Source organism: Ammodytes marinus (assembly GCF_949987685.1).
Source record: "Ammodytes marinus genome assembly, chromosome: 8".
Classification (NCBI taxonomy): Eukaryota; Metazoa; Chordata; class Actinopteri; order Uranoscopiformes; family Ammodytidae; genus Ammodytes; species Ammodytes marinus.
The window spans coordinates 17837141-17858552 of NC_137212.1; the positions used below are offsets into that span (position 1 = coordinate 17837141).

General features: G+C 42.5%; 1 protein-coding gene across 1 annotated transcript in view; it reads left to right on the top strand.

The window, feature by feature from the left end:
- The window catches only part of cacna1ea (calcium channel, voltage-dependent, R type, alpha 1E subunit a), a gene marked incomplete at both ends in the record, with an annotated part of 86216 nt that overhangs the window by 56601 nt on the left and 8203 nt on the right, over positions 1-21412 (top strand). The window contains 30 exons of the mRNA XM_080032115.1: positions 607-710; positions 1570-1685; positions 1920-1973; positions 2600-2641; positions 4021-4107; positions 4337-4546; positions 4683-4795; positions 5045-5157; positions 5889-6020; positions 6434-6503; positions 6649-6766; positions 6863-6930; positions 7792-7883; positions 10652-11539; positions 12100-12338; positions 13115-13226; positions 13339-13468; positions 14154-14213; positions 14711-14829; positions 15235-15331; positions 15786-15946; positions 16393-16530; positions 17015-17216; positions 17659-17823; positions 18618-18728; positions 18815-18895; positions 19028-19213; positions 19479-19570; positions 20491-20653; positions 20803-20930. Of these exons, the coding sequence (XP_079888241.1) occupies positions 607-710; positions 1570-1685; positions 1920-1973; positions 2600-2641; positions 4021-4107; positions 4337-4546; positions 4683-4795; positions 5045-5157; positions 5889-6020; positions 6434-6503; positions 6649-6766; positions 6863-6930; positions 7792-7883; positions 10652-11539; positions 12100-12338; positions 13115-13226; positions 13339-13468; positions 14154-14213; positions 14711-14829; positions 15235-15331; positions 15786-15946; positions 16393-16530; positions 17015-17216; positions 17659-17823; positions 18618-18728; positions 18815-18895; positions 19028-19213; positions 19479-19570; positions 20491-20653; positions 20803-20930 (4391 nt within the window). The remainder of the gene's footprint in view (positions 1-606; positions 711-1569; positions 1686-1919; positions 1974-2599; positions 2642-4020; positions 4108-4336; positions 4547-4682; positions 4796-5044; positions 5158-5888; positions 6021-6433; positions 6504-6648; positions 6767-6862; positions 6931-7791; positions 7884-10651; positions 11540-12099; positions 12339-13114; positions 13227-13338; positions 13469-14153; positions 14214-14710; positions 14830-15234; positions 15332-15785; positions 15947-16392; positions 16531-17014; positions 17217-17658; positions 17824-18617; positions 18729-18814; positions 18896-19027; positions 19214-19478; positions 19571-20490; positions 20654-20802; positions 20931-21412) is intronic.

Below are 21412 nucleotides of genomic sequence, written 5' to 3' on the forward strand. Positions count from 1 at the left end.
AGTATGCACTCACACACACACAGGCTGCTGTGCTGGGGCGTATTTGCCATCAGATGACTGCTCTTTCAGTTTTTATTGAGATGGATTAAGGCAGATGATTTGACAGATGGATTGTATTATGTTGTCTAAAGTGATGCTGAATGAGGTTCACTGATAAACGATGAAAGCAAGGAGATGACATGGACTGCTGACCATACACACAGACTGTAGTCAGTTTAAACAACGCTGAATAAATGTAGAGTCACCCTATTGAAGAATCACACTATATGTGAATTTGCTGCTTACACATACACACACATGAACACTCGCTCAAGTCCAGACTCTTTAAAGTAAAAATAGAGGCAATACTCTGTTTCTATATTGGTTCCATACACTACAGTAGTTCCTCTGGTGCAGAAGAGCTCACTCTCCCCCACACTCTTTGTGCGAGGCCAGAGTAGATCAATGCTCATGATGTCTCCGTTCAATCGCCTGCACTCCGACATGAACCTCCATCAGCACCACCCAAACACCTACACTTGTGTATTTCTGTCTTGTGGCAGCATCGGACTGCTGCAGCCTGACTTGATTTGACTGAATTTAGAATTTGTTTTATTATGTTTTCAGACCGACGATGCCTTGGGCACCAACTGGAACTGGCTCTACTTCATCCCTCTCATCATCATCGGCTCTTTCTTCGTCCTGAACCTGGTGCTGGGAGTCCTTTCTGGGTAGGCTCATATTTGCAATGTTCACTTGGTTGTCCTTTTTTTTTTTTAAACCAAGTATGACGTAACATAACATTTCTCTGAGGGGGGAGCTGTCTGTCCCAGTTCAAACAAGCATCACATTATCTGTACCAAAAAAATATGTTTTTGGTTGTAATTAATAGAGCCAATGCATGATGGCTGTCTTCTTATTAGCAGCCTGTCAAACATTCTGCAAACACTTTTCTCAAGTACACCATGCTATGTTTACTGACTTGACTCTACATAAGTAAACAACCTCAGACACCACCTTGATGAAGGCAAGATAGCTCAAACCGTTCTGTGAATCAATCATGGTGTACGTTTGATGGGTTTGCATTGAAGCTCTCACAGTCCTGCATCTAGATGTGTGCAGATTCTCAAAGGTAGAATCGGTAACTGTAAGTTAAAGTACATTAATGTGGTCACCATTGCAAATGTAATTTCTTGTTGGCCCACATATGGCAAGTTGTGTGTTATGTAGGCTACATGAAATTTTTACCTCAGGTTTTCATAGGGACCTCTTGTCCAGCTGTTACCTGGTCATGGTAGCATTGTGTCCCACATTAGATAAAGTCAGTAGCTTAACAAGTCACTTAGTTTTACAGAATGAGTTAGGGGGGGATCCGTTGTCATTATTTCCACAGTGAGACTTTGCCTTGCTGTCTCTCCTCCCACATCCCGCTCTTGTGGTTGCATGAACAATGAGAAGAGCTACAAGTTCAAGACAGCAAACGTCTTTTACCCTGCACGTGATTGTGCCCAAGAGGAATTTTTTGTCTGTGTGACTTTAAATCCCTGTAAAATAAATGACTCTGTGGTTTGCTGTGGTTTTCTTCTGCAGGGAATTTGCCAAGGAGAGGGAGAGGGTGGAAAACCGCAGGGCCTTCATGAAACTGAGACGCCAGCAGCAGATTGAGAGAGAGCTCAACGGCTACCGGGCCTGGATCGACCGAGCAGGTGGCTTAAGTCCCAGTCAGGGATGAGAAAAGAGAGACTTGTTATTTCACTCGAAGCTTTAAGACTAATCCTATCAGTTGTGGAATGTAATAGTACTATCTGAAGTGTTTATGCCATATGTTTGTTTCACCGCAACTGAGAAATAAATGTAGTTACAAAAGATGCTGGTGTATCTCTTTCCATCTGAGTCATCATCTGCTGCTCATTTCTCATTGTGTTTTTTTTTCTGTGCAGAGGAAGTGATGCTTGCCGAGGAGAATAAGAATTCAGGACATTCTGCACTCGATGGTAAGTCTGCGGAAATCTTTCGTTTGTTCATGGTTTTCATTGTGTACATTGTCTTTCTGCTATCCTCACATTGCTTTACATTGGGTCTCTCTGTAACTGAATCAGTTTAATGCTGGCATGTGTAACCTCAATGCAAATGAGGTTCATAATTTAAGGCCATCCAGTCACTTAGACTACTACTGGAGTCTGTTTTACGTAGGCCTATTTGTCTGAGATTTTATGATGACACACATTTTTTTAATATACAGATATAGGAATTAAAACTCTTTCCAGTGAAGTTCAATAACATTTTGGTCGTGTTGATCATTTTGTCCATGCTAGCAACTATTGGATGAAATGCGTTGTAATTCTTTTTCAGATATTCATGTCAGAATGAAACCCAAATATTTGTCAATCCCCTCACTTTCAATTTATCACACTTCCCAGACTTTGTTGCTGCTGTGGTTTAACTTGCACTGATCACTTACACTATTACATCACTCCCTCTCAATGCGAAACATAGCAACCTGCCACTAGAGTCTAGTGGGGCACAGTGTCCTACAGCCAGTTGACCCACTCAACTGTACTTTGACCTTACCTCCTCGCTAAACCAGCAGGGCTTTTATTAAATGTTGATTGATTGGCAGCTCTCAGGAGTCTCCCAGAGTGGAGTACAGGAGGTGCCTATGGTGAGAACCGTCCTCTGTTGTTCTGCTCCCTCACTCGCCAAATTCACCATCCCCATTTGCCACACATACTGACCCAGGCACACACACGCACGCATGCACGCAGGCACACACGCACACACACACACACACACACACACACGCACACGCACACGCACACACACGCACACACACACACACGCACACACACACACACACACAAATGCACACACATTAGAACACTTTGACACTTCTGCCAGGAAAAGGAAAGACAATTCTTGCTAATGTATGTTTCTTGGTCAGTATCGTTCTGTCTCTTGAAATGCAAAGATAATCTGATGAGGTAAAAATGTAATGAATTATGTAAATCCGTAGTGAAAACAGAATGTGAGTCCAGCGGCTGTGATGAAAATACTTGCAGAAGCTCTGATACATTTGATTAAAAGAAAATTGGCGCACTGCGGTTGCCTCAGCAACCAGTGGTCTGAAAAGGCAGCCTGCACACTGTGTGTGTGTGTGTGTGTTTGTTTGCATTTTTTAAGTGTGCGTGTGTGTTGACAAGACCTAGTGGTCCTGCCTTTAACAAACATCCCTGTGTGTGTGAAATGGCAGCAATATTTAAGTGTATTTGTGTGTTTCTATGTTGGATCCTTGGTTTATTAAAAAAAAGAAGGCACAAAGAAAATATTGAGCTCAAGATCACACAGTAGGGTGAAGGAGAGAGTGGGGGTAGGACAGGAAGGATGAGGAAGAGGGAAACATATCAGCCAGTGAAATGGTCAAAAACATGCTCATCACGCTCACTTCAGCATGTGTGCACTGCAATGTGAGTCCTCTGATACTGTATGCCAGCACTTGAACACAACTCAAATCAGAGAAATGCATGGACCGCCGAGTCGCCTCGGAGCATGGTTTGCCATGACTGAGATCATAAAATAGAATTTGTTTGGCTCATTACTCTGACATTAAATGATCATTTTTATCTCATTTGATTGCAAGGTTAATGAGCACAACTTTCCCTCTCAGCTAAAACTTCACAGACTATAGCTGGCCCTGCAGATGATCCTCACTGTGACTTCTTCTTATCCTTTGCTTCATCATCGTCTTTTCCATTGCATTTTACATTATCTCAATTGCATACTGCCTGAGTCTACCCATGAGCGGCCTAGAAATGTGAGGGTGATCATGCGCAAGGCAACTTTTTGGGCAAATGTGCGAAAAATCCATTCCTCGATTCAGCACAATGTGATCAAAGAAGAGAAAAATAGTGTGTTGGTTAAATTGCCCAAAAGGCTACTTTGTCACTGTCCTCACATTATATTCTCTCTATTGCCACAGAATGTTTTGGTTGTATAGTTTGAACGGCTTGTTCTTGGACTATTTATGTCCTGCTTTGCCCGCAGTGTTGAAGAGAGCCACCACCATCAAGAAGAGAGGGATGGATGTGGTGCAGCCGGGGGAGGAACAATACGGGGACATATCCTCTGTGGGTGAGTGGGAGTCTGGACAGGCTCATAAATATGGGCACTTAAATTGTAAGCTTGTGTAAGACACACTGGGCTCTGCTACAGAAATGCATATTTGAAAAAATGGAATGTGTAAACAACACACACATGCTGCACACTGCTGTGAGTTCAAGATTCATAAAGGGAAAATGCCGCACACAAGCTCTGTTAGTTAAACCACTGTGTTTTTTCTTCCTTTCTCTATTCCCCCGAGGCATCCCTATGTCCAGAGCAAGTATCAGAAGTGCCAAGCGAGGGCCAACAGCTTATTTCCGCCGCAAGGAGCGTCTCCTGCGCATCTCCATCCGCCGTGTCGTGAAGACACAAACTTTCTACTGGACAGTGCTAGGCCTAGTGGCACTTAACACGCTGTGTGTGGCCATTGTTCACCACGACCAGCCCCTGTGGCTTTCCACCTCCCTCTGTGAGTCACACTTCATTTCAGTTCCAACACCTTGAAACGTGAGCTCATGGGCCCCTGGAGTAGTTGATTATCATATAATTGCAGCGGTGCTCTAAGTGAGTGGATTTAAAATTGTTTTTGTTTTTGTTGCCCTCAGACTATGCAGAGTTCCTGTTTCTGGCTCTTTTCCTGACTGAGATGTTTCTGAAGATGTACAGCTTGGGCCCACGTCTCTACTTCCACTCCTCCTTCAACCGCTTTGACTGCAGTGTGAGCACTCTTAACCCCCTTTCCATCTTTTACATATTTGTTTCTCCTAAAATGCTTGTGTTCGAAAGTATGCAGCATGAGCAGTCTTTTCTTCCTATGTATGTGTTGCATCATCTCTCTCTCTCTCTCTCTCTCTCTCTCTCTAACTCTCTTCTCTCTGTCACTCTGTCAAAGATGTTCGTATGCACTCATTTGATCTTGTGTTTAGTTGTAAAAGACACAATTCCCTCTGAATATATATCCCTGCAGGTGATAGTTGGCAGCATCTTTGAGGTGCTGTGGGGTTTCATCAGGCCTGGCACTTCCTTTGGCATCAGTGTCCTGCGCGCTCTCCGACTGCTGAGGATCTTCAAGATCACCAAGTTAGTGCCGCAGCCTTCATCACTCATTGCTATCTGTTGAAGCATTTCATATGATTTGCGAGGATAACATTTCTACTGGTCACTGAAAGCTAGCAGCAGTGTTCGGTTGTACTTGTTAGCGTGATAAGCAAGTTTTGATATTTTGTATTAAATATGAAGCACTATGTTGTGTGTATATTTATGAAGCAAACATTGTGTTTATGAAGTGCATCAAACAACAGAAAAAACTAAACCACAAAAAAGACAGGCAGGAGCCTAAATATTTAAACTATTCCCATGACATTCACATCCCTAACAAACAAAAAGTTGCACGCAGCAGATTTGTTGATTTATTTCTTCCGCTTAAAGAGTACTCAACTGATTTAGCGTTGCACTCCGACAACATTGTCAGACTCTCATGATCGGACAATCTTTTTTATTCCAAGCTTTCTACCTCAATATCAAAACCCGGTACCTACATTACCCACAATGAAGAACAACTCAAACACGGCCTTTTTATGTTCGAGATTTATCGTAGGTGTGTCAGGTTAGCAGCGGCTAATGTAGCCTACCCTCCAACTGCTAGCCTCAAGCGGAGATGAGGAGAGGGTAATAAACTCACTTCTTTCTAACTCAACAACCAAGAATAGATGATTTGATTTGTTAAAGCTCCCCTCCCCTGATTTTCCAAGTCTAACATTTCTTATTGTATTTTCTTTTATGTACTAATTTGACATTTTGTGACTGTCTAGGTATTGGGCGTCTCTGAGAAACCTGGTCATCTCTCTGATGAACTCCATGAAGTCCATCATCTCCCTCATCTTCCTCCTCTTCCTCTTTATCCTTGTTTTTGCACTCCTCGGCATGCAGCTCTTCGGTGGCAGGTAAGCAGTTCAGTAGATTCTTATTTATTGAAAACTCACAGTTGAGGGTAATTTTGAGGTTTTATAATACAAAGAGACAGTATGAGCTTGACTTTTCCATTTGTCACACATACACATACACATACACATACACATACACATACACATACACATACACATACACATACACATACACATACACATACACATACACATACACATACACATACACATACACAGAGCTATTGTTGCTTGGTTTCCCTAGAGTCGAAGTCTGTGTTCCACCAGGTGTCCCTTCTATAAAGGCTGGCTGAAGGAAATCAGCGGATTGGAGACCAGGAGATTTTTTACTGATCAAAAATATTAAAGGAAAATTAGACCTCTCTAGGCTTTGCATTTTTTCAAGGATCAAAAGTGTCACATCTTTCTCGCAGGTTCATCTTTGAAGACTACACCCCAACAAACTTTGACACCTTTCCCGCAGCCATCATGACTGTCTTCCAGGTCTGGAAATGATTCTGCCAATGTACAACTTCATTAGGGTGACTTACAATATACAGGTCATCTTAGTTTCCAAAGATAATTTGAGTACAAATGTGCATGTGTCTGTGTGTTGTTGTGTGCTGTTGTGGGTTGTGTTTTTTCTCAGATCCTGACCGGAGAGGACTGGAACGAGGTGATGTACAACGGTATTCGCTCTCAAGGAGGAGTGAAATCTGGCATGTGGTCCTCTATCTACTTTATAGTGCTCACACTGTTTGGAAACTGTATCCTTCATTACTCTCCTTCATATAAATATGAAATATGATTAAATTGTGGTTGACCCTATCCTGTGACCCAATCCTTAACTAAGGTGTGACCAGACACTCTGCTGAATGTCTTCTTGGCCATTGCTGTGGATAACCTTGCCAATGCACAAGAACTTACCAAGGTAATAAAGAAGTGAATAAGAAAAAAAGTATATGATTGAAAGAACAAGCTTGGTCTTAAAGCTGTAATCCGGCATTTCTAGTGGCCGTAAATGTAGTTGCAGGCACTTCTGGACCATGGTTTCTTATTGACTGTATGAAGTCAGTATAATGGCAGTTCTTGCCTGCGGAAAGCTTTCTCTGTGTGTTCTGATCAAACATTGTGACCCAGAAGTTATGAAAAGTGCAGTCAGAGAGACAGCAGTTGGCACTCCGTAGGGAGAGGAGAGCACTCGCCCAGGCATGCAAGCTGCATTCAATTACACGTGGAAAATCGGGAACTTCAGACAAGGCAGCACAAACAGTGTGCAGAAAGACCTTTTCATCGATTTTGAAAATGTGGGACCTAGGACCATGTCTTATACAAACCATAAACTGTAAAACATGAAAACAACATTAAAAAAACTAACAGATGTACTGGAATGCACACAGGTCTGAATTCAGTACTACTGAGTGTGAAGCTCCCATGTCCTGAGTAAATGAACGCACCGCAGCCCGGGTAATACGACAAAGCCCCTCCTAAGTATTACTGGGCAAAGCAGAAAATAAAAGAGCTTTCATCAGTGGGTCATATGCTCAATCACCATTGTTTTAACTCACTATTTGATAGATAGGAACTAAACAGACAATAAAATAGATGGTAATGTTATGGAGTCTAACTTGAATGTTTTGAGTCTGCTACTTAATGCTGTTGCTTTAATGATCTCTCTGTTCCGACACCTCCTTTGTCGGCTCTTTTCTCCTACAATAACGTTTATTCTCTTTAATTATTTAAACTCTGTCGTTCAGCCGTGTTTTATTTTTAACATATTTTTTTCGATCAGGATGAGGAGGAAGCAGAGGCAGCTTTCAACCAGAAGCACGCTCTCCAGAAGGCGAAGGAGGTCGGACCATTGTCCTCCTTCATGGGTTCAGAGTAAGTGCCGTATGCAACCGCTCTCCCTGCCCGACCTCCTCCACTCCTCCCTCTGTCTCTCTCCCTCTTTCCCGCCCTTGTCTATATAGAACTGTAACCCACAGTGCCAACACAAGATATCGTAGCCTCCAGAAAAAGAAGAGTCTTTGCAGTACAATATATTTGGCTTGCTAATTAAACTACAGCATGCAGAAGGGTTATCATCAAAGAGCTTCACTTAAAGCATAGGGCCTGTCGACAGAACCAGTATTTGGTGCTGTTCCACTACAGACTTATTGATACACCTTTACTGAAAAGTCGACTAGAAGCCTACTTCAAGGACTGTCATTTGCTCAAAATTAAAGTCTTATGTATGTCTCCATGGTTACAGGCTCCACTCCAGGGTGGGAGTTGTTTACTGTATATTGTTACGTATCATGGAGAAAGGGTTAACCTAGTTTCCACATTAACATGGTGGGCCCATGAGAGTTATCACATTCTGCAAACTGGATTTTGTTGCTTGAAAGAGTGTGAGGAAGTTCAACAAAGTGTGTGCAGGATCTGTTGATCTGTTGTGTTCTCAATTGTGGAACATCTTGATTTATTAAATAACGTGACCTTGTTTTTCTCAATGCTCTGGTTTATAGCTTGCAGAATAGATAGCTTTTTCTTTCTCATGGATTGATTGCACAGTGCCTTGTTGAAGGTGGTGGACGTGCATGTGCATGCACAGGAGTGGGGACCTCTAGCTCTGTGTGCACGCGTTGTATGGAGAAACAAGGGCTTTGTTGCATGGGCATGTGGAAGATTTTTACAGGGTAACATTTTATTAACATTATGTACTGTCTTCTGTCTTGCTTTCTCTCTTTCTGTCTTTCTTTCTCGAAGCCATTTTATACAAACTTTCTAATAAGGGAATTCAAGTAGAACAGAACAGAATGAAAAGAGGAGATGTGCATTAGTTTCTGTTTAGCCAGCTGAGGGTCAGGCTCTTGTCAGAGCCAATTGAGAAGACTGGAATACCACAGGGTCGTCCGGGCAGGCATCTGTATTCAGAGAGGATACTCTGAACTTTAGAGTTTCTAGTCTCATCTCCGATGTCAGCTATGAAACCCCTGCGGTACCTGCCCCCACTGACCTTGAAGAAACTTGCATGACAGCATTTGCTCCGTAAAAAAAAAGAGGTGCAGCATGTTGGGGGCTGATGATGATTTCACCATATGAACGCATGCTCAAAGGAAGAAAAATGCACACACACACACCCTCACTGAGAATGCTACCATAAAAACCAGTGTTGCAGAGAACATTCACATAGTGCTCTCAGTGTGTACAGTTTTTCTTCATTTGTGGTGTCTTCTTAAATCCCAAACTCTCTTGAGTTTTGGGAAGATATTATTGATATAAGCTCAGCACACTTCCTCCTTCAGCTCGACAAGCATGTCCTGAAAAGAATGCAAACGTATGAGTGCTCTGAGGTGGCAGTGGTGTTCAGAGCTGCATCCCAATGTGGTGGTTTTGTTCAAAGGAAATGTAAATATGAACTATTTTCTTGTGTTTTGCTGATGGAGCCCATCTCTGTGTTCTCTTCCTGAACTCATACTGAAGCTCAGACTGTCTTAACATCTCTATCTTACCTCCGGTGTCTTCTTATCAATGTTGTGCTTACTGTTGATGTTTATGAATGTTGTTTCTAATACTGTTACCATCTTGTTTGTCAATGTGTCGCTTGGGTCCAAAGGAGACACACACCAAAGCATTTTTTCCAAATATATAATTTATTCATCAGAAGCATTCAGAGAAGGGTGGAAATATCCCGATGGACACAGAAACCCCCATGTAGCATTTAAATATGAAATGAATACTTGATCTGAGCATATTATCCTCTAAAATATCTAGTTTTACCCTTAAGCAGAGTATGAATTCAGAACAGCTGGTAAACGGCCACATAGAGTTGTTTTAATGACCCTGGTCCCTGTCTGATAGGCCAGTTGTATCATTGAAGATTGTTTGCTGTGTGTCTCCTGGCCTGTTTTGTCTCTGCTCACCAAAGCACTAATGTCTTGTTTTCAACCAATCGCTCATTGATAACACGGACCGCACAAGAGTCCACGCTCCAGTAAGTAACAGAGTCTGTTCAGCTCTCTGAATCTCTCACTAATGCCTGTCTGATTTTTCTTAAGTGGGTAAACCTTCCAGACCCATCCTGTTTCACAGCATTCTGTTCATGCTTCCTCCTGTACTTCCAAACTCCCCAACCTTATTTGATTCCCCTTTTTTTCTTAGTCTCTATTCTGCTGGTTTCATTCTGCATCTTATTTGTTAATCTTTATTATTAAAGTCACACAACGCTTCCTGGCTTGGTTAATTTATCACATAACATCTTCATTGATCCAGTTAAATTGCTTCATGTTAAAATGAAATTTGCTCTTGGCTTTGTTTTTCCTTCTTTTTTTTTGCCCGCACAAACATCAGATCAAAGCAGCTGCTATACACTGTGATATTCTTTTTTTACTCATCAAATGCTTTGATTGCTAATTTACATTTCATTAAACAAAAAGGGAGCCTAGAGATAGAATTTGGGGTCCATCAAAAACTTTAATTTTGGCGAATGAACAGCATGCAAAAAAAAAAGTGTTTCAGACCTGGATCAATAAACAAAACAATACAAGCTGAAATTGTATTGAATTGAAATATAATTGTAACCTTCTGTGTAAAAAAATGTGGCACTGCATGTAACACATTGTCGGCTTCTGTATACTGACATTTCGTCTTTTCTTTCTCTTTCTCAGGGGAAGCCGGAGGAGGCGGCCCTACCTGTACAGGAAAAGAGCCATCCATCGCAGCAGGCCCACCTACTCCTGCTCCCTGGATGAGGCCCAGGGCAGCATCAGGGAGGGCCGCCCAGCCCCTCCACTCAACAACTCTAACTCTTTCATGTCCAGGAGAGAGAGGGGCAAACGGATGACCATGTCCGTGTGGGAGCAGAGGACCAGCCAGCTGCGGAGGCACCGCCAGATGTCCAGCCGAGAGATGATCTACAGCGGCCCCGGCGAGGAGACGGACGGGCTTCCAACTACAGCCCAGGCCCAGCACGAACGTCCCCAATCACTGCACCGCAAGGCCATGGAGCACAACACCACCACGTCTGGGAGTTTGAAGCACCTGACGGACCCCTTGGCCTCCCCAGACACCATTCAGGCTTCAGGTTCCTCCACGTGCATGGTGGATGTACCTCTGGATGCCGCCGTTTCCGGTGACGTCGCCAAACCGTCACTGGCAGAGTCGTCGGACCCTGCAAATGACGCGCCCCTTCCCGAAGTTTCTGTGTCTCTGGCCGGGCCGGAGCCAATCGCCGAGAGCGGAAAACTGGGTGTCGATCAGAGTCACAACTCGGTAAGCGAGCGTCGGAGCCCCAGGTTGAATGGAGACCGTCAACACAGGGCGGTCAAGAAGTTCAGACCGCCGGACAACCTGGACACGCTCACCCCTGAGATGGGAGGTCACGGTAGGATCAGGGGCAGGATGGCCACAAGCCCTGCGTCGTCGCCCGGCAACGGAAGCCACTCGGCCAGTCGCTCGGCCAGCAGAGAGAGGAAAAGGACTCCAGGGCAGATAGTGAAGGAGAAGGAAGCAGAGACCGCAAAGGAGGAGGATGCTTCCAAACCTGACGAGTGCAGGTGAGACGGACCAACAGCTCTACTGTTTTTCTTGAAGACATTGTCTGTTTGATGGTATCTTTCACATTTGGTAAACATATGGAAATCAAAGTCAAGGGAGATAATACAGACGTTCCTTTTCATGGTAGTAGATCCAAGCGCAGAACTGCTTTACAACCTGCTTTACAGGATTTTATACCTTATGTGGATATAGTCAACAGTACAGGAATGACAGAAATTGGGAAAACTGAGAAAGGGAACAAAAAGAGATGCTGCGGTTCATGGACCTACGCTATGTTTCATACCCTCTCTGCACCTGTTAGCGTCTACCTTTATAAAGATAGTTTTCTTCTTAAAAGTCAAGCAATTAAAACATCAGAGTAAATTGAATTTAAGGAGCAATCTCTGTCTGAAAACCAACTTGCTGGCAGGGGCTATAATTGTTGTCATATCATAATTGTGTTTCTTCTCTCTGATGTTGTGCTACAATGCAAGAGCAATCAAGCATGCTCATAAGTAGGTGTAGACATCTCTCTCCTCATGTCCGTAAAGCCTTTGCCTGTGTATTTTTTTTTTTTCAGACAGGGTGACTGGAGCGAAGGAGGAGACAGTGAGCCAGCAGACAGCCAGAGCCACAGTGGCGACCATTGTACTCAGGAGCAACCTGCTCAGTCGTCAGAGCCTCCTCCACCTGCCGTCCCACAGAGCAACAAAGAAGAGAAGGAGACAGAGCAGGACCAAGATAAATCTCAGCTCAGCTCCAGCGTGGTCATAGAAGTGCCCAATGTCCACTCCTCTCTGGAACTCTCAACCATCACAGGTACGAGGGCAACTGTTGGTCTTGTGGTGATAAGTTTTTTTTTCCTGCTGTAGCTAATCTACTATTCCCACATTCTCCAACAAAAATAGTTTCTGAATGCATAAAATACGAGAACTAGGCCATGCTAGAGTCATGATTCCTTCACTTATGGAACACTGTTGCCTCCGCAGTTTAAGCGAGTCCCAATATGGTTCTCTTATTCGGCTGCTTGGCTCCATCTATTCTTTACCAAATTAAAATCCCCCTCTTTAAAGGCCCAATATGTATTGATTTTGCATTAAAACTTCACAAAAAGACATAACGGTATAATGTTGCATACCGTATACTATTGTCCAGCTGTGTACTTAAAAAATTACCAGATAACAATATGGGTGAAAAAAATTCACTCCAAATCCTTGCAAAAACGAGAGCATTGTATTTTTGTGTATTGTATTGTATTGTATTGTATTGTATTGTATTGTATTGTATTGTATTGTATTGTATTGTATTGTATTGTATTGTATTGTATTGTATTGTATTGTATTGTATTGTATTGTATTGTATTGTATTGTATTGTATTGTTTGCACCATCGTGATGGACCACTGTCATGCCTTGGCCTTGCGAAGCTGTTCCCCACAATCTCCTATGATCCCGTGCAACTTCATGATGTCATCAAACTCCATTTTTGTTATTGTAGTGGCAGAATATTGAGACTTTGAGCTGCCCCCTTGATTTTCCTTTTTTCCTCCTCACACCTGTCCTTTACTCTTCATCTTCTTCCCCTGACCTTCTCCAGTCAACAGTAAGGATCCCCAAACGTGTAAGTCTGAGAAGGAGGAGGCAGAGGGGACGAACCCTGTCAACACTATGACACCAGACAGCATGTTCATCTTCAAACCTGACAACCCGTACGTTTGCTCAACACACTCAAACCTACATTATCGGCCACAGTCTCGATGTACTCTTTAGCAGCGTAGCACTGGGAACTAACCTCTGCATCACATCTACTCTCTCCCTCAGGGTGCGTCGAGCTTGTCACTACGTGGTGAACCTCAGGTACTTTGAAATGTGCATCCTGCTGGTCATAGCTGCCAGTAGTATAGCACTGGCTGCTGAAGACCCTGTAGCCACCTCCTCTGATTGGAATAAGGTTTGTGTGTTCACATTCATGTTTATCATCTGTCTGAAATGAATGACTTAAAGGTGGAGTCAGCGATTCTGAAGAACGTTTGTTGTCAAATTCAGTGAATATCTGTGTGTGCGCTGAAAAACAAATCTGGTGTTAATACACAGCCTAGGCTCTGTAAACTTAAATGTGAACAAAGGGTGTGTAAACTGATTATGACAATAGTTTTTTGAAAACATGTATTCTCCAGAATTGCTGACCCCACCTTCAATAAAAGCCAGAATATTTTTTTTTGCTGTTTCTATCGTCTCCTGAAACACTCTGTTAGCCCTCAAATACTTTTTTAATGACTGTGCCTTGGGTCTAATAGCTGGCTTCATCTACAATAATCGGCAGAAAAACCATGGAGAAAAACTGAAAATATGTCCTTAAATTGCTTTGCAAAGCTCCACTAATGTGACTTGATGGGGGGCAGTTAAAATCACTGATGAGTGAGGAAGACACACTGATCCTGGTTGTTTATGGGACAAATGATTGACATCATTTGAGTGGACTGTTTCACACTTAACCACATAATGTAATAATAATAAAAAGCTGGTGAAGCAAAATAGTCCCAAAATCAAAGCAAAAGTTTAGGAGTTTTAGTTCATTCAACACATTTTTATTATCTGTGTTGTATCCAAAAGGAATCTGTTTTTTCTCATCGCAGGTTCTGAGGTATTTTGATTACGTGTTCACCGGAGTCTTCACTTTTGAAATGATTATAAAGGTGAGTTACGGTGTAAAGATGGCAATGCTAATGAAACTCTAACTCTAATTCTAAACTCTAGCTAAACAAGGGAACTAAAAAGTTCCTTGAAGGTGAACGTTAGAGATGAGATGACATAGTCCGCTAACTGATCAAAACAGTTTTTCACACTTTCGCACTCAACACAACAACTAGTTTGAAAATAATATTTGAAAAAATAATAATAAAAAGCCTCAATTTGTGAAGCAGGAATATGTTTTTTACACTTTCCTCTGTTTATTAGATTTGTCTTGCTCCTTGCAGGATTCCCATTCCTCAGGTTGGGAACCATGCTCTATGTTGGCATTAAAGTAACAAATAGCTTGGTCAGGCAAATTTGATTCAAGATGTTTCCTCAGAATTCCAGTACTGCAACTGATATACCCAAAACACATATGAATTTGCACTTGACTCCCTGCCTGAAAACTGTCCTGGAGAAGGACATTGTTTCATTGCACTACTTGGTCTTTCCCTTTTAGATGATTGACCAAGGTCTGATCCTCCATGATGGCTCCTACTTCAGAGACCTGTGGAACATCCTAGACTTCATCGTGGTGGTGGGAGCACTGGTGGCCTTCGCCCTCTCGTCAGTCACATGATTTATTTCAGTCAATCGCACACACTAATCATATCTCTTCGGTTCAACGTTTCATTGAATTAGCTGTAAATGGGTGTTTCACTTTACACAGCCATCTCTTCCATTTTCTTTATAACGTTGTAACTGTTGATATACATGTCCCTCTTTCCCCATTTGTCCCCATCTGTGGATGATGCCCCTGTTGGATTGACCACCAGCAATGTGATGGGGTAAAAACCAGAAAAGTCTTCTTCTCTAAGAACAAATAGAGTGTTAACTACCTAGAATATGTCAGGTTAAGCAGCAATACTGTAACCATGGATGAATAGGGAGGAGAAAACAGTTCTGTAAATCAAGAAGTGCCTAAAAATTTAATGTTTACAACGCTGCAATGGTGTGTTTCTATCTGTCTGTCCTTCTGTACAGGAATAACAAAGGACGCGACATTAAGACCATCAAATCTCTGAGAGTGTTGCGGGTCCTCAGACCACTGAAGACCATCAAGAGACTTCCTAAACTTAAGGTCAGAGATGCTTTGTCTTTCTAACCACATATTTGCACAACACGTGATTCTGTCTATAAATGTTATTATGAATTATTATAATAAAAAATAATGAGTTCAACCAGACCACTACTACTACTGGACTTCTTACAAAGCCTATCTCATGTCTTCCGATTCATTCATTACTTTTCAGACTGCCACTGGTTTCAGATCATGGCAGTGTAAAAAAATTCAATTGCCGCGAAGGAACTTCAACATTGGAAACAATAAAGGCTGATCATTCTTGAGCTAGGTTGTCAGAATAAACCCTAGAAATAAACAAAAACAAATAGCAAATGTTAAATTGAACATATGAATGCATACACACCATCACAATAAAACCAATAGCTATGCGCATCAGTAAATACAGTGAGTGTCAAACACTGCATCAGATCCCATTCCCTGATGTCAGCACCACGTTTGTTCTCTCCTGCAGGCGGTGTTTGACTGTGTGGTGACGTCTCTGAAAAACGTCTTCAACATCCTGATCGTCTATAAGCTTTTCATGTTCATCTTCGCCGTCATCGCTGTGCAGCTCTTCAAGGGGAAGTTTTTCTATTGCACCGACAATTCCAAGGACACTGAGAAGGATTGCCAGTAATGCTCACTTTCTTTTGCTGCTCTATTGCTGAATTCAGATTTTGTTTCACTCTTTTTCCTCTTGTCACACATACACATACTTACTTTCTTTCTTATCTTCCTTAGTTGCCTTTTCCTCTATTTCTTTCTTTCTTTCTTTCTTTCTTTCTTTCTTTCTTTCTTTCTTTCTTTCTTTCTTTCTTTCTTTCTTTCTTTCTTTCTTTCTTTTGTCCGTCCTTCCTTCCTTCCTAAATTCCTTCCTTTCTTCCCGCCTTCCTTTCAACCTTATCAAACACAAATGCCTTTTTGACTCCATCCCCTCCTTTTACTAGACTATGTTACACAATTCTCTCGAGGTCATAATGATTCTCACCATTTCTTCGTGTTTTTTGTTCTAAATATATCTATTTGTTGTAACTTTGTCACAACCTTTTTGTCTTGTTCCTGGTGTCCTCGTCCCCCAGGGGTTACTACATCGACTACGGGAGGGACAAGAAGGAGATGAAGAGGAGAGACTGGAAGAGGCAGGAGTTTCACTACGACAACGTCATCTGGGCCCTGCTCACTCTCTTCACTGTTTCCACCGGAGAGGGATGGCCTCAGTGAGTGTCTGACTGAAATGAAGCGGACAAGTGCTAATTCTCATGCTGGATGAGAAAAAATCAGCTGTAGCATCCCCAGCACGTCATTTATTTTCCATCCTTAGAGGGCTCCTTCGCTTTCATGAGCATTGTAACCTTTTTAACATCTGACTTGTCCTTTCCCAACGGTCAATTCTGACCTTTGATGAAGGGAATATAACAGAAGTGATTAACTCTCATCAAATATGTTGCCATTCTATCATCTCACAATAAGGTTACGCCCAATATTTCACTGACAGCTCTCATGTGTTTGTACCAGTCCGGCCCTTGTTGATTGACTATTGCTGCTGGGGAAATAAATGAAAACGATTTCCTCATCCAAATAGCAAATAGGCGTTTTATCCCCCGCCCCAGGAAACAAACACTGCCAAACAACCTCTGCCAAAACGCATAGCTTCTGTAGCGCAGAATGTGACTTTTTTTCTTCTTTCTTTTCAATATGCAGGGTCCTGCAGCACTCGGTAGACGTAACGGAGGAGGACCGAGGCCCGAGCCACGGCAACCGGATGGAGATGTCTATCTTCTACGTCATATACTTTGTCGTCTTTCCATTTTTCTTCGTCAACATCTTCGTGGCGCTCATCATCATCACCTTCCAGGAACAGGGGGATAAGATGATGGAGGAGTGCAGCCTGGAAAAGAATGAGGTGAGGTGAAATGAAGAGCGATAAAAGAGCGACAGACACCGTGAAGTTCATTGTTCCTTGTTCAGATGACAATGGGACATGAATACGTCAGTGTGGGTGCAATCTAGTGATCACTTTGGCTGAATATAATTTGCTCATAAGGCTCAATGCACGCTGCATTTAATGACCCATAAGATCCTTTCTAGTCTTTGTATTGTAGCTTGTTGGTTTAAGAATTTTATGTGTTTTGCTTTTTAACACTTCAATGTAGCTTTTTCTTCCCATTCTGTCACCCTTTCTCTGCCTCTCTACCTAATGCAAAATGTAGATTTACAACATACAATACATATCTGTTTTTGAAATTTGAAAAGAAGCACAAACAACAGTCATTTAAAGAGGGTGGGGAGTTAGACTGCATTTAATGTTTCTGACTGTTTAATTTTTCTTTCTCTCTGTATTTCAGAGGGCGTGCATAGACTTTGCCAACAGCGCCAAGCCCCTGACCCGTTACATGCCTCAGAACCGGCACACGTTCCAGTACCGTCTGTGGCATTTTGTGGTCTCGCCATCTTTTGAGTACACTGTCCTGGCCATGATCGCTCTCAACACTATTGTACTGATGATGAAGGTGAGAAAATGTAAAGACTTAAACGGCACAACAGTACATTTTAGTCGGACTGTGATGAGCTGACAAAAACCTGTGTGACAGCTTCGACCATCATTTCCAGCTTGTCTCCTAAAAATGGCGTTTTTCCACGGATCCTTGTTTGCTAATAGGAAAAACACACCTTGTGTTGCTTCTCGGCAACATATTCTGTCACCAGCCTGCGACTGTTAACACTTTGGTTTTAAAATAAACCAAGGTGTGTCACTCCTAACAAGAAGCATGCATGTGTAGAAAGTGATGTGTATGTTTTAGGCTCCAGAGCACTGCCTCAACACACCTTTTTTATTTGGATCTGTTGAAGTTCGAGGTCTTTTTTCCCAGCCCTCTTTCACCACAATTTATTTCCTGAATAGGCCTTTTTCTTGGGCTGTGCTGGTTGTTCAGACAGACAGACAGACAGACAGACAGACAGACAGACAGACGCGGGGTGACTCAGCCTGTATTAAATATTGATCTGTAATGTCCAGGGGCTGCTACTTAGCATGACCTCATTAACTGTGGCTGCCGCCCCCAGAGGAACGGCTCCTTTTATAGTGCGACAGATGAGAGGTGCAGAGACTGAAGCACTATTTATGGGTCTGGAGTAATCTTCCATCAACCTGTAGATGTGTGCAGGGTGCAGGGCTGAAGTTCATATTGATATCAGACTCATACATCGTAGTGATCCGGTTAGGAAATATTCTCAATTGCTATCCTGTTAATGCCGCATATTTGACATATAATAGTTTAACCTGCCCACCTTTTTGTATTTACAGTATTATTCTGCCCCGCCGGCGTACGAGGCGGTGTTAAAGCACCTCAACACAGCGTTCACCGTTCTCTTCTCTGTTGAGTGTGTCCTCAAAATCATGGCCTTCGGCTTTCTGGTGAGTGGAGAAAGAGCAACCTGAATGTGATTTCACAATCCTCCTTTTAGAAAACGTCCCAAAGAATTTTCCCCCCATTTCTACAGAACTACTTTCGAGACACGTGGAACATTTTTGACTTCATCACTGTTCTGGGGAGCATCACGGAGATCATTGTAGACCTACAGGTATACATATTTTTTTTTAAATCACCTCTCTTCTTCTCCCTAAAATAAGTATAAGAAGTAATAAGAAGTATTTATGTGAAGTTTAATGCTGTATTCCTGTGTATGTTTCCTCTCCTCTGTCCTCACAAGCAGTTTGTCGACACCTTCAACATGAGCTTCTTGAAGCTGTTCCGAGCGGCTCGTCTCATCAAACTGCTGAGACAGGGCTACACCATCCGGATCCTTCTGTGGACCTTCGTCCAATCCTTCAAGGCTCTGCCCTATGTCTGCCTGCTCATCGCCATGCTCTTCTTCATCTACGCCATCATCGGCATGCAGGTCAGAAAGACACGTTGTCCATCTCTGTCTCTGTCTCTGTCTCTCTCTCTCTCTGGAGATACTGTAGGTGTTTTAATGTGCCACCTTTACCAATTAAGTCCCACAGCATACGTATAAACACAAGTATACTGTATGTCTTTCGTAGTTACAGTAAATGCAATCTTTACAGTGACATTGTGTTTGTCTTGTCCAACCTGTTTTTATGGAATTCTTTCATGTTTTTCTTTTTCTTTTGCATATGTGTGTATATATCGGTGTGAATCAGGTGTTTGGGAACATCAAGCTGAACGACGAGACTCACATTACCCAGCACAACAACTTCAAGAGCTTCTCCGGTGCTCTGATGCTGCTGTTCAGGTAGGTCCAACTTGAAATCTCCAGCCAATATCTCTGGACTTCATGATGTATGTCTCAGATCAACATAGACACAGTGGTGAAAGATATTCCTCGCTCCAATCTGAAACTGTCGACACTGCACTAATCCCACTATCTTATTTTAATGCTCCAGTTGACTTACCGTCCTTGTGTCTCTATAAATTTGAGTATACGGCAATGATCCAACCTGCACATGATTCGCTACACTTGGTTCACTAAATGAACACATTTCCTTGCTAACGTTGCTAGGCTACAGTATTAAGCCTTTGCTTTTCTATGTACCCCAAGGGCCTCCTCAGTATCAAGGGGAGATAGATGCGGCAGTGTACCACTTACCTCATAGCAAATATCTTGTGCAAACACTTTGAGAGGTTTACATCTGCTTGATGAAAAGCAGAATGGGTCAAATATGGAAAATGGCTAGGTCTAGACCAAAGCGCTGAGTGTTGATAATGTGATTATTTCTCATTGACGAAGTACAAGTTGGTTCTCATAAGCTGTAAATAAAACACAAGTGCATTTAAACGTGACACAAAAATGTATCCCTGTGGCTCTGAAATCACACATAGCAGAATAGCTTGCTGGATGCATTACACTTGCAGTAAGACACAAATAAAAAGAGCAACCGTCTGAAACATGAACATTTAAAGGCATTAGATGGTCACTATAAAATTAGGAACATGCTGTAAATGTATGCCTTTGGACAGCACCACAAGGTGTCGTGCTTGGAGCTTCTGAGGGGACTCGAGGGGAGTAGTGGCGAGAGTCTTGATGCTTTGATTGCGCCTGCCTGATGGTAGTTGCAAATGTGAATCAACTATAAGCTGGACTGCTAACTAACTTCTCCTCTGCCCCCCCCACCCCACTCCCCCACACCGGGTGTTTCTAATGTGTGTGTCCAGGAGTGCCACGGGGGAGTCATGGCAGGAGATCATGTTGTCCTGTCTGGGGGGACAGAAGTGTGAAAAGGACCCGGCAGTGCTGACGCCGGAGCTGGAGGGCGGCTGTGGCTCCGACTTCGCCTATTTCTACTTTGTCTCGTTCATCTTCTTCAGCTCCTTCCTGGTATGACTGGGGAAAACTGGAGTGTGAATGATACCTATTTTTTTATTGTTTTCATTCGCTGTCTAATGTTATTTTGCATTGTGCTGATGATCATATCCTTCAACTCCTTCTATCTCCGGCTTGTCCTATACCGTTTGTCTTCTGTCCAGATGCTGAACCTGTTTGTGGCTGTGATCATGGATAACTTTGAGTATCTGACGAGAGACTCCTCCATCTTGGGTCCACACCACCTGGATGAGTTTGTCCGGATCTGGGGGGAGTATGACCGTGCCGCCTGGTCAGTGTCTCTCTTGACTTTATGCCACACATAAGTTTCATACACATGCTTAAAGGGATTTAAAGGGATCTTATATGACGTGTTCTGCAGTTACATTGTAACATATAAACCTAAATCCAATCCATGATACATTTCTCCTCTTAATCTTCAGTTAGATACAATATTACAATATTTTTTTTTTACTGCAATTGCACATATCAGCATTACCAAACTTGGCTGCTCGGAGATATCTCTATGAAAACCTGGATAAAATGAGTCCATGAAACCATCTGAAAAACAACTTTTATAAAGTTCACTTTAAGGGGAGTGGCAGTAAAGTACACATAAGTAATAGAGTAGACGGTTTCAATGTAAAGTATGGTTGCAAGTACGGTTCAATTGAAAGAGTTGGGCACCAGTATAGAAGAGTATTGAGGCGGGTTGTATTACCTGGTATGAATTTATATATAATCAGTAAAATGAAATACTGTTTCATTGGCCCT